The sequence below is a fragment of the Clarias gariepinus genome, chromosome 9 (assembly GCF_024256425.1).
Source record: "Clarias gariepinus isolate MV-2021 ecotype Netherlands chromosome 9, CGAR_prim_01v2, whole genome shotgun sequence".
NCBI classification, from domain to species: domain Eukaryota; kingdom Metazoa; phylum Chordata; class Actinopteri; order Siluriformes; family Clariidae; genus Clarias; species Clarias gariepinus.
Genome location: NC_071108.1, coordinates 18,756,520 through 18,780,000, shown reverse-complemented (window position 1 = coordinate 18,780,000; position 23,481 = coordinate 18,756,520). Strand labels below are relative to the sequence as shown.

Below are 23,481 nucleotides of genomic sequence, written 5' to 3'. Positions count from 1 at the left end.
AAATGAAAAAAAAAATTCTATTACTAGAATTACTTTTTGGAATAGTTACCAAAATGTATTGTTGTATATAAACAACATAAACTTGGGGCCTCTAGGGTTGTAAATTCTCCTGTTGTCCCTCTGCCATCATTAATAATGTAATATTATGACTTAGGAGCTCTCATCATCTGCTGCCACCCTGTGGACAATGAAGTACATTGCGCTTAATTGATGGTTTAATTATGATGTAATATTGTTCGAAATTGGTGATGCATGAACATGATGCATGTTGCTGAACACCACATACATCCAGTGATCCATTGAGGTCTCATAAAGTCATTAAATGAGTTCCCGAAGTCTATGTTGACTGATTTGTTCACTATCTATTAAATTCACTGCTGTAGATCTGCAGCATGTACAGTATGATGCCCCACCATCTCAACCTGGTCCAGCAAGACACAGTTGCTTTTGCAGCATTTCTTCCTGAGGCCATAGTACCAGTAGTCAAGAACCAACAGGGGGCAGTCAGCGGGCCAGAGATCTCTCAGGTGTAGAATGAAAAGACACAAGGCCCCTGGCTTTACTATCTCTCCCATTTATCTTCCAAGACAGTCCATGTGGAGAAGCCAGTGAAGAGAACACGGGAGGGGGGAGGTGGTGAGAGGGGAAGTGGAGGGCGGGGGGGATGGAGGGGGGAATGAAATGGAATACCTGGTTCAATTTACACTTGGCCATCCATGACTTCAAAAAGATATAGAGGGGTTATTGCTCATAATCTCTGCCACTAAATCAAAAGAATCCACAGGCCGACAAACAGCATTTTCGAACCAATGAGTTTGCCCTCATACTTTACTTTTCATTTTATATTTATGTAAATAGACGGACGATTTTTAGGGTTATTTTCTTCTTTTCTCACCTGGTGATACTGTATGTTGTTGTTGGTATTTGTATTTTTGAAACAACAATGAGGGTGCTTTTCTAGCAGTATTTCTGAAACCGGTCCATAGATAACTAACTCCCTGTCAGTAATGATGGTGTTGGAGATTTCCATCTATCAGACGCTTGTCAGTTTATCCCCGTCATCAGTTCCTCTGATTTAGGTTTCCTTCCGGCGATTAGGGTGCAAACATCAACCAGGTTCATCTGCTCTTTCTTTCTTGATCACGTTCATCTGCCTTTCAGTCGTAGGGACATTAGGGCTAACAAACGTATCAGTACATGGTTGTTTTCCTCCGGAGCGATTTATGATCGACTTTCATGAGAACCTGAATTTCAAGAACCTGCTGCTCGCTGTCTGCTGAATCCACAGCAATCGAATAAATCAGTTGCTGATTATAGGCTCAGGCCTTGATTTGTGTCAAACTGCAGCTGCAACAACTGTAGGTAAGCCCAGACCCCATAACTCATCTGTGTTGAGTTGATCTACTGCCCTTGTGCTAGCTATTTTTGCTTCGGCAGTCCAGCAACGGTTCCCAATTTAAATCTCAGCAAACCTAGAGATTGGCCGTTTTACACAGACGTCTGGACCAATAACTGCTTGACGATGGAACCCCACTGGGTCATTCGCCATGCTGCTGTTACGTGTGTGTGCATGTGTGTGTTTAGATCAGAGGACATGTGTGTGTGTGTGTGTGTGTTTCCCTAAGCCTGCTGTGCAGGCTTAGGTTGGGCCACAGGTGCTGACAACCCCTGCCAGGTCATAAGAGCAATAGCAAGAGTGATCAAGAAGAGAAAGATGTTCCATCGGTGCATGTTATATGAAGGAGAATAGTTTCCCGACTGAGTATTTTTTTTTATTATTATTATTATTATGAAATCTGGAAACAAAATGTAAAACCCCAAAATATTGAATTTGTATTAAAGGTAAACAGATCCACAGATATCTTCTTACCTTCAATTTCATTTGGACCTGACCCGGCCAGTATGATGGAAAAATTCATAGTACATTAGAATTGTATTAATAACGTGTATTAGTTGTTTACGGTTTTGGCGCAATGGATTGGCACCCTGTCCAGAGTGTACCCCGCCTTGTGCCCTCAGTCTCCTGGGATGAATGAGTGAATGAGTGAGTGAGTGAGTGAGTGAGTGAGTGAGTGAGTACATGAGGTTTGGCACAGATTCCATATTAAGCAGATTGTTTGCTGTATGAAACAGCAGAGCTCAGGACAGGGCAAGACAAGGTTTTTGACTAGAATAAGGATTTGTCATACTCTCAAATGCTCAGAAAGGGAACAAAACTTAATCCTGAAAAAAACCTGTGAAGAGAGCTTTTTATTATTATTATTATTATTATTATTATTATTATTCTCGCGAGGAATTTCAACTGGCGTGATTATTTATGCATATAATTACTTCTATACCCAAACCTAAAGCTCACCCCTAAACTTAGTAACTAACAGGAGTTGTTTTGGCTCTGTACATAATTTAAATAAATCCTTTTTAATGGTTATGTTCATTTTTATTATAAAAAAAAACAAATAAAGAATGAAAGAAAGAAATCTAGTTCTTTATGAGGACCATCCGAATGTCCAAGCTATCAGATATTTCTGTCCTTGTGGGGCCATTTGCTTCCCCCAAGATCTACATACATCCACTCATCAGCTATACCAATACAAACCCAAAAAGATCTACACAATTACAAGTCCAATACTGTGTAGGTTACACCAGGACAGCTCCGGCCTCTTGGGGCATGACTCCACAAGACCTGTGAAGGTGTGCAGTGCTGTCTGGTACGGGGACTCTGGCAGCGGATCCTTTGTGTGCTGGGGTTTATGGGGTCAGGCCTCCATGGATCGCACTTGTTTGCCTGGTGCGTTCTGCAGGTGCTCGATCTGATTGGGATCTGGGGATTTTGGAGGTCGGGTCTCCTTCCTTGGCTGTTTGCTTGCTGGGCCCCGTATGTCAGGCTGAGGTGCACTGGATGTTCCGATGCCTTTCTATTGACGGATGGGCTGGCCTTTGGTCCTTCAGAAGTGGGCCACCCATGATCCTGTCACCAGGTTACTGGTATATAATTTATAATCAATGTTAATGTGTTAATGTTATGTGGCGTTAACGTTATGAGTGTATGAGTACAGACACCTACACATGAACGTGCATTATGGTAAGAAATTAATCACTCGTGTTCATTCCTTAAAGCATTGATCATCATCAGTTTAATACTGAACTAACCTTATGGATGAAATATATTTCATTTCTGTCCATATCCACTATAGGCAGCACTTTTTCCTCACAACTCAGTGTGTTTTCTGATTAAAAAACAAAACAAAAGAGAGAATGCTGCATGCAATGCATTACAAAATCTGCCAGCTTGTAAGTGTGTTAACAACACTGTGTCCGTAAGGCATAATTTAACCCCCTACCCATGACCTTGGCAGATCGCACATGACCCCTGACCGCAACAGACTCCTCATTTAGGTTAGTGGCTTCAGGATGAGGGATGGCTGAGGAGTCACGGTCTATACCAGATGGCAGATCCTAAATGACAAGGGCAGGATTTATACCACAGTACTGCAGCTGCTCCTCTTGTTCTTAACTCTAATTACATCACCCATAGATCATTTGGAAAAGGCTCTCATTCTTCCGGTTCATAACGCCTCCAAATCGTGTACTGTGTATTTGATTTGGTAAAGTCTGGCAATTCTAAGGATGTTTTAGCTGCACTCAGCCAACAATACAAAACCGGACCTTTACACTTCTGGTGAAGTTTAAGATTTCACTGTAGCATGAGAACAACGCTGATACACCAGGAAAGATAAATTATTATAATTACTATAATGATTATAAATTATAATGTTCTCCAACGGGATTGAAGCACAAATATTTTTGGATATTTACTTATAATAATTGTTTTGCAGCATTTTGTTTTTATATACATATGTCTTTCTACTTTATACAATACATAAACTTTAAATGAATTATCATTAATCCATAGGTGAAGCTCCAATTGTTATGCATGATGAGTGAATCTCAGGATGGCAGGAACATCTGTTTCGCTCAGAAGAGTTCTTGAGTTACATTGAAATGTGAATCGCATCCAGTCAGGTCTAGTGATTTAAAACAATAGCGAAATAAAATGTCTTCTCACCTCCAGCAATACAGATGGCTTTGTCTCAATTAAGGGTGTGGAGTTTATTACCTGTATGGAGATTCGTGTTCAAGGACTATTTCTAGGTTCAATAAAATATGCAGAGAATACATTTCTGTATCACCGTCATTCCACGATACACAGTTCCTATAAATGCACTAGAGATTACATATACAGTATGAATATTTATACTAGTAAAGGCAAGGCAGTATACAGGTTTTTTTATTGTGATGTGCTGTATGGGAATTTGTTCCACCAAGCTTTATATGATGATATGATGTATGCTGCTGACACATGTATCAAATATTTACTATTTAGTCATTTTTATAACTACAGTATAATTTTGCCATACCCTGGAATATTACACTTTAAGATATAAATAATCGTACAATGTAGCCAGTGCTCTGGATCTTACTACAACAAACTACACATACTGCTTATGACCTTATCTGATCAGTCAAAAAAAGCCATTATGTAAATTGTGCATATCTAATCTATTTAGGGTTAAAAAGGCATTCAGAAAAAGCTAACTGCAATTCAAATATATTTTGAAACATGAGACATCTCACCTCAAATTAGATTTCTACAACAGCGCTACATACATATACTGTATACTGTATATATATTCAATCATTTTATAAAGAGCAGTAAGCAGTAATAACCTAAACAAATTCAATATGCAGTTTTAAAATGGATTTATAATTTTTTCCTAAACGCATCAGTGGTCTCATACATTTTGCGCATTTGTATGCATTTAAGGAAATTGGTTGATATGCACGTCTTTCCAAAGAAAGTCATTTTTCCTTTTGGTTTTCTTAGGAAAATTGCTGATGGACTGCATAATGCAAAAGTCATAAAAACAGATCTAAAGAAAAAATTGTGTTTCAAAAACATAGCCTTTTGTAGAGCATTGGAAAAGTGTTTTATATTTATAGATTTTGTTTAAGGTGCTTATACTGTGGTATTCCAGAGACAGTGCTGAGATATTATTTCATAAATTTGAATATTTTCCCAATTTGGATGTTGCACAATCTTTATAAAAACCTTTATCCAGTTGTAAACCTAAAATCAATCAATTAATAAAAATATTACCCGTGGCATTTTACCCCAAACATTTTCCAAGCAGCATTCTCAAAAGCTATTAATATTTTTATCAGCCTTATTATAACATTTTTGTTTGAGATTTTTTTTTTTTAACTTGGCAGAGCAATCTAGATGGCATCCCATTCTGCGTGTGTGTGGTTGTGCACATTTGGATGAAGCTGCAAGCTCAAGTTTATCCTCACCACAAAGAAAAAAGACTGAGGCTCTTTGTGGCATTCCTCTTACATAGATCACACATCTCCTCCCCAGGCATATTGGCCCCAGACCCAAACCCTGAAGCATCATTAGACCATACTGTGGCCTACTTCCAAAGATTTCTAGAAACAGGCCTTCCATCAAGCCCTGGGAACAGCCTGGGTCTGCTTAACTAGGGCTGAATTGATGTATACTGTCAAAAGAGAAGGAACAAATATATCCTAAATCACACACACACACACACACAGTGCAGGATTCTCTTAGATGTAAAATAAATATTTCATGCTCTCAGTAAAATTGATAGCTAGTCATTTTATACATTTTTTGGTGATACCTCTGTCCATTTAGCTGCGACTCACACACACAGACACGCACTTACATACTGTATCTGTATCACTATCCTAACATGACAAGTTTGAACAGAGGAATATCTAACTCGGGTTATAATGCTGATATTCGACATTAGTAGTACTCATGGCTACATGGCAGACACTGGAACATCCCTCTTGTTCTGTTCAACTTTTTTTTACTTGCATCATTTTCAACAAAGCGGCTGTCTCTTAATCTTTGTCCTCCTGTATTTTTTTCTGTATCTATCTTCCTTTCTTCCTTTTTGCTTTTCATCTATCTTCCTGTCTTACTCACTTTCTACCTCTCTATTTCAGCCTTTTTTCCCTTATTGCTAGGCTCCCTTTTTATCCATTTTATTTATCTCTATTGGCTTCTTTCCCTCAGCAGGTACGCATTTGGACCATTTACGCCACCTTTCTCTCTTACTTACCCTCTCTCTCTCTCTTTCTCTCGCTCTCTCACTCACTCTTTTTCTATTTCCCCTCTTTTTCTGCCACCAGACTTGATGTCATTAAGCAGCTCTTGGGCCAGACTGCAGACAGAGGCTGCTTAACATTCTGAGCATGGGCAGCCCTTCGCTCAAAAACACACTCTCGGTTCATTAGGACACAAATACACACATATACACACATGGGGCAAATTAAGAGAAGGTGTTGGGAGATGGATGACAGACTTGGAGTGTGTTTAACATTATTTATAAGGCTTATACAGACTGTGTGGCTTGTAAAAGTCCTATAAAGCATAAAACATGCATGCGGTAATGTAAAAGTTAATCCGTGGGAATTTGTGAGTTAAAAATTCTCATTTATCTTAAATAATAATAATAATAATAATAATAATAATCCAAGAACTATAAGTTGTGTTAGACTATAAATAATAGAATCAGTATGGTTCAGTGTACATGTTAGTTCTGATTGCTGGGCATGCCCAAGTGGTTCCTAGAATTTCACTGCTGAAAAAAGGAAAACCTTAGCAGCATATCTATCATTTCCCAATTGTGGAACTCCTTTAATGGCTCAAACATGTGGAAATGGCTTGGACCCATGTCAGGACTGTAAGGCGGCTGTGGCAATAACTTCCAGCCAGGTTCCTGTAATGTGCAAGTGCTGTCCATGAATGAGTGTGTGTACAGTTCTCACAGACACATTTTATCTGTTAATTTTCAAGCATTAGACGTTCCAGACTGAATGTTCAGGGCACTTCGGCCAGGTCCACGTCACAAAAAAAAATGTGAGGAAACATGTATAAATCATGATGATCAGATTGTCTCTGATGGAGCAAGCCAAGGGTGATGGTGGCAAGGAAAAAGTCTCTGAGATGGCAATAGGAGGAAACCATGAGGGGAACCAGACTTAACAGGGAACCCATCCTCATTTAGGTGATAACGGATAGCAGGGATTGATTTGCAGTCATACTGTGTGTTAGGAGGCTGGTTTAATATAGTTTAATATAACAGTTTATAGTTTAATATAAAGTTTAATATAACAGAGGAATATGTTTCAGTTATACAGAGTCCACTTTGGTTATTGGAGGCTCAGGTACAAAACTGTTTGTAGGAATTCCAGTCCTGAACTATCGAGTGATTGCACTCACAAGCCAAAAGAGAACAGCCGTCTGCATCAGCCGAGTTCAAGACCATCTTTGTGGTCAAGTGGAACCATACCAAACAGACCACATGGGGCCTCCATGGTGCGAGATCTCCAACCAGAAGCGGGACACCGGGATGAGTCAGACAGGTCCGAGGGGCATAGGGGACCAGTAAGGCCTTATTAAAAATGTTTGCACCATCCAGAAGTTTTAGTGCAGCTAAGAGTCTCATCGCCGTGCTATGCTTAAAGTCAACTGTAAATGTCAGTGGTTTAAGCTTTCGTTTATAAGACTTGTGAAATGCATATACAGTACTTTGACACACAAAACATGCTTTTGCATTGGATTATTATATACTGTAATTGCAAATAGCATAAGAGAACAGCAAGACGTGTATTGCTGAGGATCCGCTTCCCTAGAAAGAAGACTGCTCAGTATAATCAGCAGGGATTGTAATAACTGTCCATTACTGAATATAACCACAGTCAAAATCGTACATTCAGTACTACCCTCATGCATGTAAATATGTTGTGCCTTTATTAAAATGCTTTTATTTTAAAGAAAAAACAGGCAGGTATATGGCTGGCTGATAGACTTATAGTCCTTTAAGGAGGATTTGGATCAAGTGAAAAGCAAGAAGATTGAACGTTCTGACAGTTACACTATTCGCTACTTTCAGTTTGCGTATTTATGGTCTAGTTTTGGTATTTATTATTGAGATTGATTGATGTCCTTGAGTTGAATGCATGCGAAGAAGATGTTTAATCACTCTTGTTCCACTGAACCTCTGGCTGCACTCTTTTCCATGGAAACTGATTACAAGTTAATATTTATTTTTATTGAACTCGTTGAGTAAATCCTTCAGAAACATTTTGCTTACACTGGCTGTAAGAGATAAACTGAGCTGGCCTGCATACGTATGCAGATTAAACTATTTAAAATCTTATCCCACACATACAAATTCTTGCACAGCATCTATGAACAAAAACAGGTAATCATAACAGCAAACGTCTGATGGCAAATCTCAGGCCTGCATTTTGCTTATGCTTCTCTGTTTATACAGTGTTTAACTATCAGGATGGGACAAATATGTAGTGTAAACATTTTTATAAAAGTGTAAGGAAGTTTATGCTGCACCATCCATTTATCAGCATAGAGGAATAATAAACCCATTGGCTTGTGAATGCTGGAGGTAAACAGGAAGGAGGGAGACAGGTAGAAGGAAGGAATGGCCGAAAGAGGAATACAGTTCTGAAGAATGACTTGTTGATTTTAATCCGTGGTTAATGCGCTGCTCTGCAGGAAATTACCTCCTCACTGACCTTAGTGAAATTACAGTACACTTATGAGGAACTACTTGTGGTCTGTTTACATCAGACACACACACCCTAACGCTGTTTACCATCATTAGCGCTGGTGCATAATGACCCAAATGAAGTTTTTGCTTGTGGCCAGAGACAAAAGTAGAGAAAGGAAGAGGTGTGAGGGAGGGAAACAAGCAAAGGAAGAGAGGATGGGGAGAAATGGAAGTGATAAAGAGGCGAAAGGTGAGCTTGTTCAGAGAACAAGTGTTCTGTCTGAGCTGCAGGATATTTAAACTCTCTGATACATTGATTTGTCCTGGCGGGATTTGATGAACGAACCTCATTAACCTTTCTCCATCATAATGATAAGTAGTTAGGCAGATGTCTGATCTGTTTGTCTCACCCAAGTCCATTTGCCCGTGACCTCTTAAATCCTCTCCAAGGCCACCCACCTAATTTATACACACACACACGGTGGCTTATTGTTGTGAGCTGAATTTCTGCTGCTGTCGGTCAGTAAGCTGGTATCTGATGACTTTTCATCTGTCCTATAGGACTTGATTATAAATTCTTAGCATGCTTTCTGATTAGTATTGGTTTAGCTGAGTCATAATCAGAATGTATTTTTTTGTAAATAGTTTTATAATACACATTTAAACAAAGCAAAAGCAAAGGAGATTTCAAGTAAGGAATGTGCATGGCTGAGACTATACACATAAAATACTTTTTTTCTTTTTACTGGTCAGAAATACAGTGATGAAAAGGAAGAAAATAATTTTCCTTTTGCACATAGAAATCCAAAAAAAAGAAAAAAGAAAAGAAATATCACCCGGGCATGTTGAATCACTATATAAATAGCTTAAAACATTTTGTCTGTCACATGCAGCATATGTTCTGTCAGTCCAAATGTCCACAACACATGGTATTTCTGCCATACTACAGTACACAACAAGAGTACTGCCTGCTAACACAACAAAATACACAGCACTGTTTCACTTGCTGCATTTGGGTTTATTCAGGGTCCAATTGCTTTGTCACTGCAGTCAAATCACCCCTAGGTCAGATGATCCCAAGCACACCAGCGAAAAACTATCCAAATGGCTAGATGAGGAAAAAATTCCAAAGATGGTGAAAAGTCCAGACCTCAACCCTTGAGATGCTGTCCAACATCAATGAACTGAAGCAATCTTTTAAAAAATACTGCAATGGTAGAACAATGGGTACATTTGCAATGTCAGGTCTTTTAAAAATACTATGTTTGATTCGTGACAAGCAAATTCTAAACTCTCTAAACGGCTACCTTGATTTACTGTAAAATACTGTGCGATCAAGGCTCTAGAATTACAAATATTACCTGTACTGAGACAGGATTACATTTTATTGCAAGCAGCTGCTCCTCGTATCAAATCAGAGGCAGAGCGGAGCAGCAGGTGGAGAGTCTTGTATAATATATAGTCGATGATATGGGGCATGCTGCTGGGTTTTTTTTTTTTACAGCTCCAGAGTGTTTTCCAAATTTTCCTGGACTTCTGAATAGTTGAGAACAAGAGAAGGTCTTGAGGGAATAGAAACGCTTGATTAACAGTGTCTTAATGGACACTGGATTTTTTTACTCCCACATATGCAGGGTTGGATTTTTTTTTCTAGCTTTAAAAATGGAAATATTCTTTATTATATCTTCTTTATTTGTTCCGGTAAGAGGTGAAATACAAATACTACTTAGTGCAAATACTGCAAATACTACTTAGTGTGATTGTTTATGTAAATTTATTGGCATGGAACTTTACATTGGAAACATAATTTAGGTAATAAAAACATAAAAAGTGTCATAGTTAAACAGCACTCAATGGAGCTGAATGGTTGAGATGTTGGCCTGTTGTTTGCAAGGTCCCAACTTCAAACCCTGGCACCAGCAAGCTCTGGATAAGAGTGTTTGCCAGATGTTATCAATGGAAATGTGGTAGTAAAGTAGGTCTAGAAGGTGGTATTATTTTAAATGGATTTTTTGTCAAATTCCTTATATGTCATTGGAAATCTGTTTTACATTATATAAATTGTATTAATTTCTAAAGCAACATTTAGGCTGATTCATTAAATCACTGTACAATTAAATTATACGTTTTTACATACATACATATATTTCATGTCCCTTGTAAGAAAAGCCTGGAAAAGTGAGGTTTCTGCACATAATGGTATATCAATGTACCGTTGTTTCAAAATGCTATCCTTCTAAATTTGGCTCAAAAGAGTAGCGAGGGAAGTGACATTCTTTTAAAGGAATAGAAAGGTGTAGAAAAGGTCAGAGAGAGAACGAGGAGCACTCCAGTCACTCTGATAAAGAGACACTTTGAGAGTCAGAGCCTCTCAGAAGAGGTTAGCAAGTTGGGCGGTAAATGCTCAGATGTGACTTAGGATCAGGCTTGTGTAATCTGATGTAGGCCTTCTTTGCTTGTGAGAGCGTTATAGCTTAAGGTATTAGGGCTTCATTCTACTATTGATCTTCTAATATCTTGCCTGAGCAAAAATAAAATGGGTATGTAATCTCAAGGATGTACCCAGAGAAAGAGAAGTATAATCCTAGGGAAAAGAACCTCAGCTGGGGACAATCCACATTCAGCCCCACAGAGAGCTTTGGGGCAAATGGATCAATGTTTAATAAGGTCCTTTATCCACGGTCATTGCTAATCCTCACTATAGACAGGCTCCAACTTTTCAGAGGATGAACATTTGGTAAGAAATATGACTAACTTGCTAGGCAGAATTTGTGAAATTGCTGAAAGAAGAGACAAACCTAATGAATAATGAGCTAAGATTTAAAACTAATCCAAGGACGACAATAAAGACATTCTGTTTCATGAAGAACCAATCAGCTTCCCATTCATTGTCTAATCTGCAAATATATTTGGTTACTGAAAGTTTATCTACTGTATAGAAGCAGAAGGACACAATGCAGTAGCTGTAATGTGATAATAGGCTCTGCGATGGTCATGCTCTGTTGTTGAGCTTGTCTTAAAAAGGGGAAAATATACAGTATGTGCACACAAAAAAAGATTTAGCCAGCAGCTAAACGCCTTCTTTGGGAAGAATGAGTCAGCATAAACCCTCCAGAGTGACATTTAGTCTCAAAGAGAGCAGCAGGAGAGGTTCTGTCTGGCTGTAAGGTTTAGAAAGAGTTTAGTAAAACTGTGCTTTGTGTGACCTGTCTGACCTTGTGTGACCTCTAGTTTGCAATGTTACACATTACCAAACCAGGTAATTATTTAACACTATAGGATCTATATCTTATCTCTATATAAGATATTTGCAGACTGGAGCCCAGGAGACTTTGGGCACACAGCAGGGTGCACCATGGACAGTGTGCCAATCCATCACAGGGCACACACACACACACACACACACACACACACACACATACACACACAAATGGGAAATTTGAAAAACACCAATTAGCCTAATCTACATGACTTTGGATGGAAACCAAAGTACTCAGAGTAAACCCACCAAGCACTGGGAGAACATGCAACTCCAAGCACACTGACCCAATGTGGGAATTAGACCCTTGACCCCAAAGATGCAAGTCCATAGTGCTAACCACTCCGCCACCGGGCTGCCCTTAGAATGATAGTTAATTTTTAGCAAGATAATGCAAACTTTAGTTTTCAGCAAAAATCGTCAGATAGATATCTCATCCTTCGACAGAATTGAGAAAGCTTTAATCCTAAGCATTGTTTAAATGAACACTGTGCAAGCTGGTCACTCCAGTTGTGATAGGAACACCTTTTTTTTTTTAGTTATTTTGAGTGTTAGCAGTGAAATCCTGGGGCTTTCCGGGGCCCTCCTCATAGGCCCTTGGTTGGATCTCAGCAACCGACCATGATAGAGTAATGAACTTGGTATTAGAATGGAGCTTTTCAAACCAGGATTCTGTAAATATGCACAACTCAAATCACCCAAAAGATATGAGATCGACTTAATACCTGATTTGATGTGATGGGTCAAATTCCATTCACGCTACCCGGGTAAGAATTTGTAACGGCTCACTTTTATACCAATAGTTATTACCGTATACAGATTGTATTGCAAATATTTGCTCAATATTTGTTTGTTGTTTTTTTCTACATGTGTAAATATTTGAACGACTTACAGAGACAAGCATGTCTCAGTATGGCCAACATTTTTGTGTGGGTGGTTCAGGCACATTTTTGCCAGCAGAAGAGAGTCCACTCTTTTAGAGTAAGGGATTATAGTCAATCAGACCTCTATCTTTCATCCTAAAGAATCTCTCTCCTGCTCTCTGCTTTACGCCTTCCCTTCATGTCTCTTCTCACACTCGTTCCTACAGGCTGGCCAGGGCCAAGTGTCATTTTGGTGGCTGATGGGACTTCATTTAGAGAGAGCAGCAATCTCACTGGGCTGTGTAATTGTAATGGAAATGGGTCAATCAAGTCCCAGTGTGGTTGGCCGCCCCTCTCACCCATCCAACAAGCTCACGGTTCTGCGACAGAGACAGAGGGAGAGAGAAAAATAGGCAGAGCGACAGAAATAAAAAATAACAGGTTTACAGTGTCTTCAGCTCTACAGGGGTTATAATAAGCTCTTAATAAATGTCCTAAACTTGCTCAAGTCTCTCTCTCTGATTACAGAGTATGCTGTGTTTTGACTTCAAGCTTTGCCCCAAACAGCTGTAGAATAACAAAGCCAAGTTAATAGCATCATCTGACAATTAGCTTTCTTTCCTTCTCCAGAGTTTTTAATTACACTCTTCTTATTACTAATTGTCAGCAACCGCTCCTGCAGCTGGTTCGAAGCTTGTTTTTAAAAAATGACAAAGGCCAATAAACTCCTATTTAGGAGCAATAACTATGCTGCCAATTTTTCAAGGCAGCTTTATCTGATTCATAGCATCAGTAAATACACTGCGTCAAAAGTCACACACACACTAATATTTCATTGGACCGCCTTTTGATTGGATTACGACCGTGGCATAATATTGTAAGCTTATGCAATGTCACAACATTAATTACTATCTAGGGTTAACATTAATTTCTCTGCAAGATCTCGTATTAATGATGGGAGAGTCGGACCGCTGCGTCTTCTCCAGCCTGTCCCAAAGGTTCTCAGCGGGGTTAAGGTCCGGAGTCTGTGGTAACCAATCTATGAGTGAAAAGGATGTCTCATGCTCCCTGACTCACTCTTTCACAATTTGAGCCAGATGACTCCTGCCAACGTGGAATATACTGTACCAGTGGCATCAGAGAAGAAAACCCTCTTTATTTAGTATATTTAGGTTGACCTCATCTGTTGGGGCGCAAGGCATTGCTGAACCTAGATGCATAAATCTGGACTCATCAAAAGACACACTTTTCTTCCAATGCTCTACAGTTCAGTTTATGCTCTCTAGCAAATCGCAGCCTTTTGTCCGATTAGCCTCACTGATAAGTGGTTTTCTTTAGACTGCACAGCTGTTTCGTCCCAATCCCTTGAGTTCTCTTTGTTTTGTGTGTGTGGAAGTGCTCTATGAGAGCTATGAAACGTACTCTAGCTCCGTGTGTTTTTTATTATTTTTTGTATTATTTTCATTACGTTCATTCAGGATGTTTTTCCGAACACCATTTCTTCCTCGAGCCACTGTCCCTCCAGATTTTAGTAGTTTCAGTAATCTCCTAAGTTGTTTTCTTATGCAGTAATTTGACCTTTCTGAAAAATCTTTGCTCTGACCACAGGATGTGTCTTCTGACATGGTTGTTTATGAAATGAAAAGCTCCTCATTGCATCAGGCACTTGTTGCCAGCTGAAACATATTAATCACTGCAGTAATTATCCAGTGGTAAGCTAATTTTTGGGGAGTTAAATCCATTATCCATATATGTGCAGTTTATTTTAGAATGCCATATTGAAATGTGTTAAAGGATAATCATGGAAAGGCATACCGTATTATATTTCTTGCAAAAAGCCAGATTGCTATCAGTATTCAGTGAATGTTGCAGGCAGCCTTGACCTCTGCAAACGTTGTGTCTCTTTGTGCAAATTCTTCATTAGCTTACTAGATTTTCATAGCAAATAGGAGCATAAAAAAATTATAACACATGTTAGTAATGTGTTGCTGATGTGGTGTTAAATACTGCTCTCTGTGCACGTTCTCAGACAGGAGAAAATATCTAGATGTTTTTGTAATTAGATATATAGTCATTCTCATGAAATTCAACCCAAATGAGAAGCAAAAAGAAGTAATATTAAAATCAATTCATAAATCACCATAAATTGATTTTCTTTCTTAAACCACCTAAAAAATAAACCTTGTCATTGTGCTATACTGTAGAGATATTGCATAGATATTTCTATTCTAATTCATTTACGTTGGTGTCTTTTTTCCGAACAAACAGGTTAAAATAGTAATAACTTAAACTGTAGACCCATTTCCTGTGTTTGATTGGAAATGACATTAAGTCCATTGTCAAATGGAGAGTGCTGTATCTTAGCAACATGCTGTGACTCCTCTTACTGGTTATTAGAAATGCACTGAGGACGGAGTGCTGAAGTTTGCCTCTGTCGCTGTTTATTATGTAAAATGTGCTCACATTGTACAAAACATCCTCAACTCCTCGTCCCAAAGAGACTGGAGGAGAAACAATGCTGTCATTCATAGCGCTCGCATCAAATCATGTACTGAGCTCACTAGGTTTACTGCAGCCATTCTCCATCCAATGTAATCATCTCAGTTTCTGTAGTGAGGGGAAGCTGCTTTAACTCTAGCATTAATAGCAGGGCAAGTTTAAACATTAACTATAAGCTCGCATTTATATATTTCAAATGACATTTATGTACATTGTGCAACATTGGGCACACAAACTGGTCTCTTTTCCCTGGACATAGCTGTGTATTCTGTCTGTTTCCTCCGTTTTTAAATCAATTATTTCTAACAGTGTTATAATAATAATAATAATAATTATTATTATTATTATTATTATTATTATTATAAAATATTTTAGCTGTATTTTATGTTTTGCCCATTTCAGTATAATATATGGTCCATATTGTGACCACTTTCTTTTCCATAATACAAAGACATTCTTTTCATCTTTCTGTTGTTTGATGTGAGGCCAAACAGACTGGAGAACTTACATGCACCACTGGGTCATTGGCTAAGGTGGAAGGCCTCAATTAAAAGTTCCTGCAAGCTCCTGTCAGGCGATCAATTTAACTAGACAAAGCTGATCCTCAGTTAATGCTTTGACCTGCTGTTTCTTGCTTTAAAAAAAAAAAGGTCCTGCTTGTAGCAGATGTTTTGAGGTCAAGGTTATTAAAAAAAGATCATGTGGAGAAAAGAGCAGAAAACCTCAAATGAACTGTGTTTATCCAGCAGAATGATTGAAGAATCAAACAAGTGAAGTGATCACTTTATATAATCCCTTTCGTAGCCTCGATAATGTTAATGAGTTGAAGTGTAGTATTAATGCTTTTCATTTGATTTATAAAGCCAGTAAAATTACTGTATTTTTTGTAACACATCATCCTAGTTTCAAGTTGCTCTCTAAAGGCTTTCAACACTCAACATTTGAAACTCTTTTGCATAGTTTCCATGAAGAACTTTATAGATCCAACATCCTGATTACTATACCTTTAGTACAGTATACTGTAACTTCAGAGATCATCAATCGTGTTAGTGACTACTGTAAGCCATAGAATATGGACCATTTATATTTCTCAGGTTCCTCACACCCTCTCTCAAAGCGATAACGAAAAGCACTTCAGTGCGAAACCTATTGATTGGCATTCACTTCCTGAACAGCAGTCACATACTGCAGCACTCCACAGAAAATAGTCGAGTCCACATTTTTACAGCTTGTTTTCATTTTTCTCTATCATGCAGGTTTCATCGTGGAGACTACCACATTGATGTCTGCATAAACGACTACCTGGATGTCTACTGCCCACACTACGAGGACTCAGTGCCTGAAGAGAGGACAGAGCGCTATGTGCTCTACATGGTAAACTACGATGGCTACAGCACCTGTGATGACACAGCCAAGGGCTTCAAGCGTTGGGAGTGCAATAGGCCACACTCACCCAATGGGCCGCTCAAGTTCTCTGAGAAGTTCCAGCTCTTCACACCCTTCTCCCTGGGGTTCGAGTTCCGACCAGGCCGGGAGTATTATTATATATGTAAGTACACTGGCATCACTGAGACTGATCTCTACGTACAGTGACTGTTTTGTACTATTTAGCCCAAGTATAGTGTATGTGTAAGTCTGACTTCAAATAAATAATCTTTCTCATTTGCTTGCATGAAATATAAGTATATGCATATGGAATAATTGGCATCTGGAGAAGATTGGCACAGTCAGACATTTTTAAAAGTTAAGAAGGGTCACATATTAATGAAATATCTTGATATGATATACGGTATAAACTTGTTGAATACGCTGTAGGTGTAACAAGCCCAGTATTGTAGGTTCAATGACAGATGTGTTGTTATTATTATAATTATAATTATAAAGAGTGACACTTCCTCAATTCAATTTTATTTATATAGCGCTTTTAACAATGGTCATTGTCTCAAAGCAGCGACTTCCTCTACGTTTGTGTCCATCATTTGGGTTAGTATCTTATAGTCTGTTCTGGTGATGCTTCAATAATAAGTCATCAACAGTCATGCCAGACAGATTCATCCACACAATTACTGTATAAACAAAGAAATGCTGTGCGTGTCTGGACGATAGGCTCCTCCAGAGGCAACATGGATATAAATTAGGACAAAAAAAAAAAGAGCTTCTGACTGAAGAACACATGTCCTTCAATGGTGAGATAAGCACTAATCAGGCTAAGCCTAATTAGGTTTTCCACATAAGATCTGCTTTAAGACGTGCTTCTGCTCTTGTGTCCTGAGATGTCATTATGCTCAGTATATATTACATACTTGGCTGGTGAAGGCATAAAGCTTGTCAAGCTCATCCTTCTTCTACAAACCGCTTTTCACTACAGTTTAAACATCTGTGAAAGATATTTGCTTTCATTGATTGATTCACCTGTCTGTTTGTGTCTGCTCCTTTTGCCTAAGGACTTTATGCTTTATAGTCTCACTTTTGTTGATTACATGCAGTAAGTTGTCTTTAACCTAAATGTTTAGAAATGACTGATTTGCTGAAGTGCTCTGTTTAGTGACCTTGAGTTTGACCTTGAATTTATTATTAGTAGTAGTAGTAGGAGTTGTCCTAGTAGTTTATTATTGTTATAAATAAAATTTTAAATCTAAACATTATTCTTTAGAACATTTCTTAGAAGAAATCGTTTCCCCAGATTTGTCATGCTTCACATTTGTGCTTCCCATGTCCATGTGTTTTTCCTCAGGGAAGGTGTATTGGCTTCTCTAAATGACCCCTAGACGTCATTGAGTGTGTAGATATTGGAAGCATGCTTGGTGTCCTGCAGTGGACTGCCATGCCATCCAAGTATTCTCCTTTTTAATTCCAGTGTTTACATGGTACTGTAGGCCACCCTGACCATGTTAAACTGAAATATAATTCACCACCCTGACCATGTTAAACTGAAGATGAGTAAACACTGCCATTGTGATCGTCTTCGTTGCATTTTACAGTAATTTCATAATCAGATTTTTCAGATAATTGATTATGCTGCTATTCATGGTGGATTTGATTAGGCATCTTGGATTGTTAAATCTGAGGAAAGATGAAAGACTAAACTGTACCCAGGCATAATCTATAAATAAAGATTTCATTAAAGTCTCATTCTTAGGACCTTTTTTTATTTATTTAAGGGACCGAATATCATTAAATCAGGGAAGCATGGCTTGTGTTCTCTGGTTTCCACCAATCCTTAAGCATAAACAGTAGGCTACATTAAAGTGCCCTTGCTGGAAGGACTGTATGAATAAGTGGGTTTATGGCATCCTGCAATGGACTGGTGTTAAAGCCAGGGTGAATCAATGGGTTATATCATCTGTTCTTCTGGACTCACCCCAAGTCTACCGTGACCCATGGTAAAGAAATTACTGGGGTTTTTGTTTGTTTGTTTGTTTTACATTTCAGATGCAAGGCAAGTAATATCCATTCGGAAAAAAAAAACTTCAGGCAAAAGGCTAATGTCAGCTATTTACAGTAGCTTCATATTAAATCATAATTCCGCATATTCCATAAATGCAGGTTAAAGCTCACATAGATGAACATAGGTTGCGACTGGAAGCAAATTCCTCTTTTGTGTCATTTCACACTCTAGTGATTTGGCCAATTTGTAAGTCAAAATGTGAAGTTCAGAAAGTTGCATGTTTGCTTGCTTGTTGTGTCTATGAGTTTGGGCTGGAGTGCTGAAACAGCAATAAATGCATCTGCCTCTATGAATTCTTCAGAAATTTTTGACCTGGATTTAAAATTTTTAAATGTGTGTAAATGTACAAATTATAAGGCATAAATAATTGTCCCTTTGATGCTTGTAAATTTTTATTAGGAAAAGTCTCATGGGTTAGTATGATGACAAACTGCTGCGGATATTACCGGCTTAATTAGAGCTCAGTCCGAAAATGTCAAATTGTGGCTTTCCAGATGGAAAATGGCTCATTTTTTTGCACTCTAACCAGGTTCAGCGGGATTGAGCGTGATTTGTAGGCTTTTTGATTTAGGGAGAGAAGACAGACTTGCACCGTCTTCTCCTTGAGAAGCACAAGCAGGTTGATCAAGAAAAGCAGAGCCAGGGCTGGAATCAAATTGAGGCTATAATTCTTCTTTTTTGTGTGTGTTGGCCATGACTCTGGGTCTGGAGAAGGTAAATTGTCTATCAGGATGCTGAACTCAAAGTGATATTTTTTTTTATCTGGGACAAACAGCATTTACTTTTCTTCTACCTTTTTTTTTTTTTGAAACTGCTGCTTCTCCGTTCTGTACAGACTTGAAAAGCAAGGCTACACATGCTAACTTTACAGCCTGGAGGACAACACAGGAAGCTATTTAATGTTGCACACATCTGCAAGCAATTTAAGAGAGTCATATATGTGTGCGTGTGCGTGTGTGTGTGTGTGTGTGTGTGTGTGTGTATGTGTGTGTTTATAACGGATGAGAAGTCTGGGCGGGAGCCTTTGGGGCAAAGGCCGGCGCATGTTGACGGCTCATGTAAACCCCCCACTTTGAAAAGCTTGAGGCAGCATCTTTTTCTAATATTGTGAATCTGAGGATAGATTTTAATCTCAGAAAGTCTGTAAATCCAATATTAGAGGAGCTCCTAGGAGGGACTTAAAAAAAATTATGAATCAAATTTTTGTGGTGTGAATAGAATGGAAAATGTGTACACTGTCCTCTGTGCTGGTGAAGGTCTCAATATTTGATTGATAATATTTGTGTCAGAGTTGGCCTGGCAACACAGAACTCCAGTAAAAGAACATGTGCATCCGTTAAACCTGACCAGAAACATTAAGGTATTTACTTTTATTTTTTACAGAAAGAGGGAGAAATGGAGGTTGAAATTATTGCCCATGTTCAGACAAACACTTGGACTGATCAAACAGTACAAACAGCGTGTAGACTGATCATTTCTATGAATGGAAGCTTTTCTTTAAGTTTTTTTTTTCCACTCTTAGCCTTACGTTTGGTTGCATGACATCCTTTGATCTCTTTGTTTTGCATAAATATGTCACATTGAACAGCATAAAACTTCATGTTCATGCTTTCTTTGGGCAATTTTGTTTCGATCGGTTTGACTTCAGTCTCATTATTATACACTGGTGTGGGGATTTAACAAAATGCTTTGTTGGTTATTTCAGCATGTGTAGACAGTGATGTTACTTCGAGGTTTATTAAATAATACATACAGTACAATATAAATAAGAAACATTTAACATCATTTCAGCATTACATTTTGAGGGGACCTGTTATGCAAAATAGACTTTTTAGTCATTTGTAGACATATACTGTAGATGGGTCTCTGGTGTGCACATTCAAACAAAAGACATTTAAAAAAATTGCCTGTTTTTGGCCTTTCTCCATTTTTGTATTGATCAAGGTTTAAACAAATCTGTTAGATATTTACCCTAATACGACCTCTTATACATGTACTGTAGTGTTTAGCACTGTTGCTTTGCTTTTTGATCTTCGTGGAGTTTGCATGTTCTCACTGTGCACTGTTTTTTTTTTTTTTGGGTGCTACAGTTTCCTCCCATAGTCCAAAGATAATTGCAAGATTTTAAATTGTGTATATGTGTGTGTGTGTGTGTGTGTGTGTGCTTATGCCTTGCAATGAATTGGCACCTCATCCAGGGTATACCCTGCTTAGTGCCCTGAGTCTCCTGGGGTAGACTTCAAACATCCCACAACCCTGTGAGGATAAGCAGAATAGAGAATGACTGAGAGTGAGTAACCTCATAAGAAAATAGACTTCCTCCTCATAATGTAAAATAACTCGGATTAATCCCATGTGCTCCCAGGCCATGTCACTGAGTCTAGACATAATATTCCTGACTCATGTAATTGCACACATTTCCGATTAATTTCATTAACTGAAATGAAGTTACTTAAGAAGCAATTAAAACAAAGTTTTACTGCAAAGGTTATAAAAATGAATACCTGTCTGCACACAAAATATTGTCCATGTGCAACAAAAAAAGCTGTAAAATTTTTTTAACATGACATTAATTTAATTAAATGCACAAAGGTTCATTTCTTCATTAGTGTTGTGTATGGGATTAAGGTCCTTAATAAGGGTTCGACTCAACACAGTGCTGTAACAGTTATCTGAACAGAGAATATGTGTAGGTAGAACGCAATGTAGACTTTAAAACTTTTAGATGATGTGCATTTTTTTTTTAAAGAATTGCTTCTAAATGAAATAATATAAAGCAATAGGGCATAAGAGGCCACATGTTCTCGCTTTCTGGAAATGATGATATTCAAAAGTAAATTCTTTTCTGTATTGCTTACTCTCTTTTCCCACAAGTTTTGATGTGCATTCTTTTACTATCCACTGGTCTCTTTGCTGTATATCTAAAGCTAAAATCTAGACAGAATGTTATTTCTCCCTGCGTTCGCATTTATTTTCATTTCAAATCATTTTGAGGAAGGCTAAATGGTACTGGAGCATCATGTAGAAACTGCTGAGTTTAATATCAAGCTTTGGTCAGATTGCCAAGTGCCAAGAACGAAATTTAGTGCAAGTGACAGGATGAATGTGAGTTCAAATCTCAGCACTGCCAGAAAACCACTATTGGATACTTATGCAAAGCTCTTAAATTTCAACCCCCTTAGCAGGACACTTGGATTGGACTTGTAAGTCACATTGTGTGTACATGTTAGAAGAAGATAAGTAGAGTTGACATCCATCCATAGACCTGTATTTTAAATGGACACGATCGGTCAAGCTATATCTCTTGTTAAACACAGTTTAAAGGCGGTGAACCGTCATTTGGTTCTGACCTTGACTGGTGTTGGCAACTGTTTCTCTGGGGACTTGACGATAGTTCAGGACTAGAACTTCTTACAAGTCTACCTGGGTCTTCAATAACTACCTGAACTCCATATTAACATCAATTAACATCAGCTATTATAGCTGAACTGCCTCCCACCCTACACACTGTATAAATGCAGATCATTTACTGCTTTCTGTTTCACCCAAATGAGGATGGGTTCCCTGTTGAGTCTGGTTCCTCTCAAGGTTTCTTCCTATTACCATCTCAGGGAGTTTTTCCTTGCCACTGTCGCCCTCGGCTTGCTCACCAGGGACAAACTGACCATTTTGATTCATACAAATTCACATTCCATACAAACTTAAATAATTATTTTGACTGTGTAAAGCTGCTTTTCGGCAATGAAAATTGCTAAAAGCGCTATACAAATAAAATTTAATTAAATTGAATTTAGACCAGGGTCCAAAATTACAGCAACCAGACTGAAGCTAGGGGGTGGAGCCTGGTGGAATATTCGTACACACAAAATAAAGAGTTGCTAGGCAACACTGAGCTAGCTATTTAGTTAGCCTAAGGCTAACGCTAGCTAGCAGCAGACAAGTTAACTCCCTGTAGAGCAAACCGCTTTATTGTGTGTGCGCGTGTGTGTCAGCCCACACAGTTTTGACGTGCAGACAGCATAGAAACAAGAGAAAGTAGCTGCAGCTTTATCAAAAACAGACTTTAAAAACTAAATTACATGACAATTTTAGTACAATCATTTTCCCGCCATGTAGCGGATAGCTCACTCAGATTTACTCGTCCACCCGTATTAGGCGCTTTTACATTTGTTCTCTTAACACACATTTGGACACCTTTAAACACCACAAGTGTCTTGATGACCGTAGAAAGGATACCTTTGCATGAGCATGACCACATCACATGACCACATCACATGACCACATCACATGACCACATGACATTGCCAGCCTGAAGTGACTGTAATAATTGCATATAAAAAGGTACATTTAAAATAGATTTATTGTGCAATATTTTAGATGATGCTTAGAAGACATCTCATTTTCTGACAGTTGTAAGGCTAGAAATTGAACACTGGGTGGGCCATGGCGAAACAGCATGGGCAAAGGTTTGAAAAGAGGAGCCAAATGCCAGCATTCACTGAAAAGATCGTAAATGGTTACAGAAAATTGCCAACAAATTCAAAGGCTATCGTTGAAGAGGTTTGTTCCCTTGCCAGTTCTCTAAGCCTATTTTACTCCAGAACTGCAATTTGTATACTGTAGCACGCACATGCCCACACACACACACACACACACACACACACACGCACACACACACTGTCAGAGCTACAGCAGATAAAAACATACATGTCAGGAAGTTTTCAAATCCATAGGCTTAGCATGAACACAAGAAGAGAGCTTTCACAGACAGCACAGAAGGTAGTGGATAGACCTCAGCATTACACATCGACT

General features: G+C 38.5%; 1 protein-coding gene across 3 annotated transcripts in view; it reads left to right on the top strand.

Moving 5' to 3' along the window:
- efna5b (ephrin-A5b) overlaps positions 1–23,481 on the top strand; it is a 93,021-nt gene that overhangs the window by 59,063 nt on the left and 10,477 nt on the right. For all 3 annotated transcript variants that reach the window (XM_053504400.1, XM_053504398.1, XM_053504401.1), the window contains one exon: positions 16,478–16,770. In XM_053504400.1, coding sequence (XP_053360375.1) covers positions 16,478–16,770 — 293 coding nt within the window. The remainder of the gene's footprint in view (positions 1–16,477; positions 16,771–23,481) is intronic.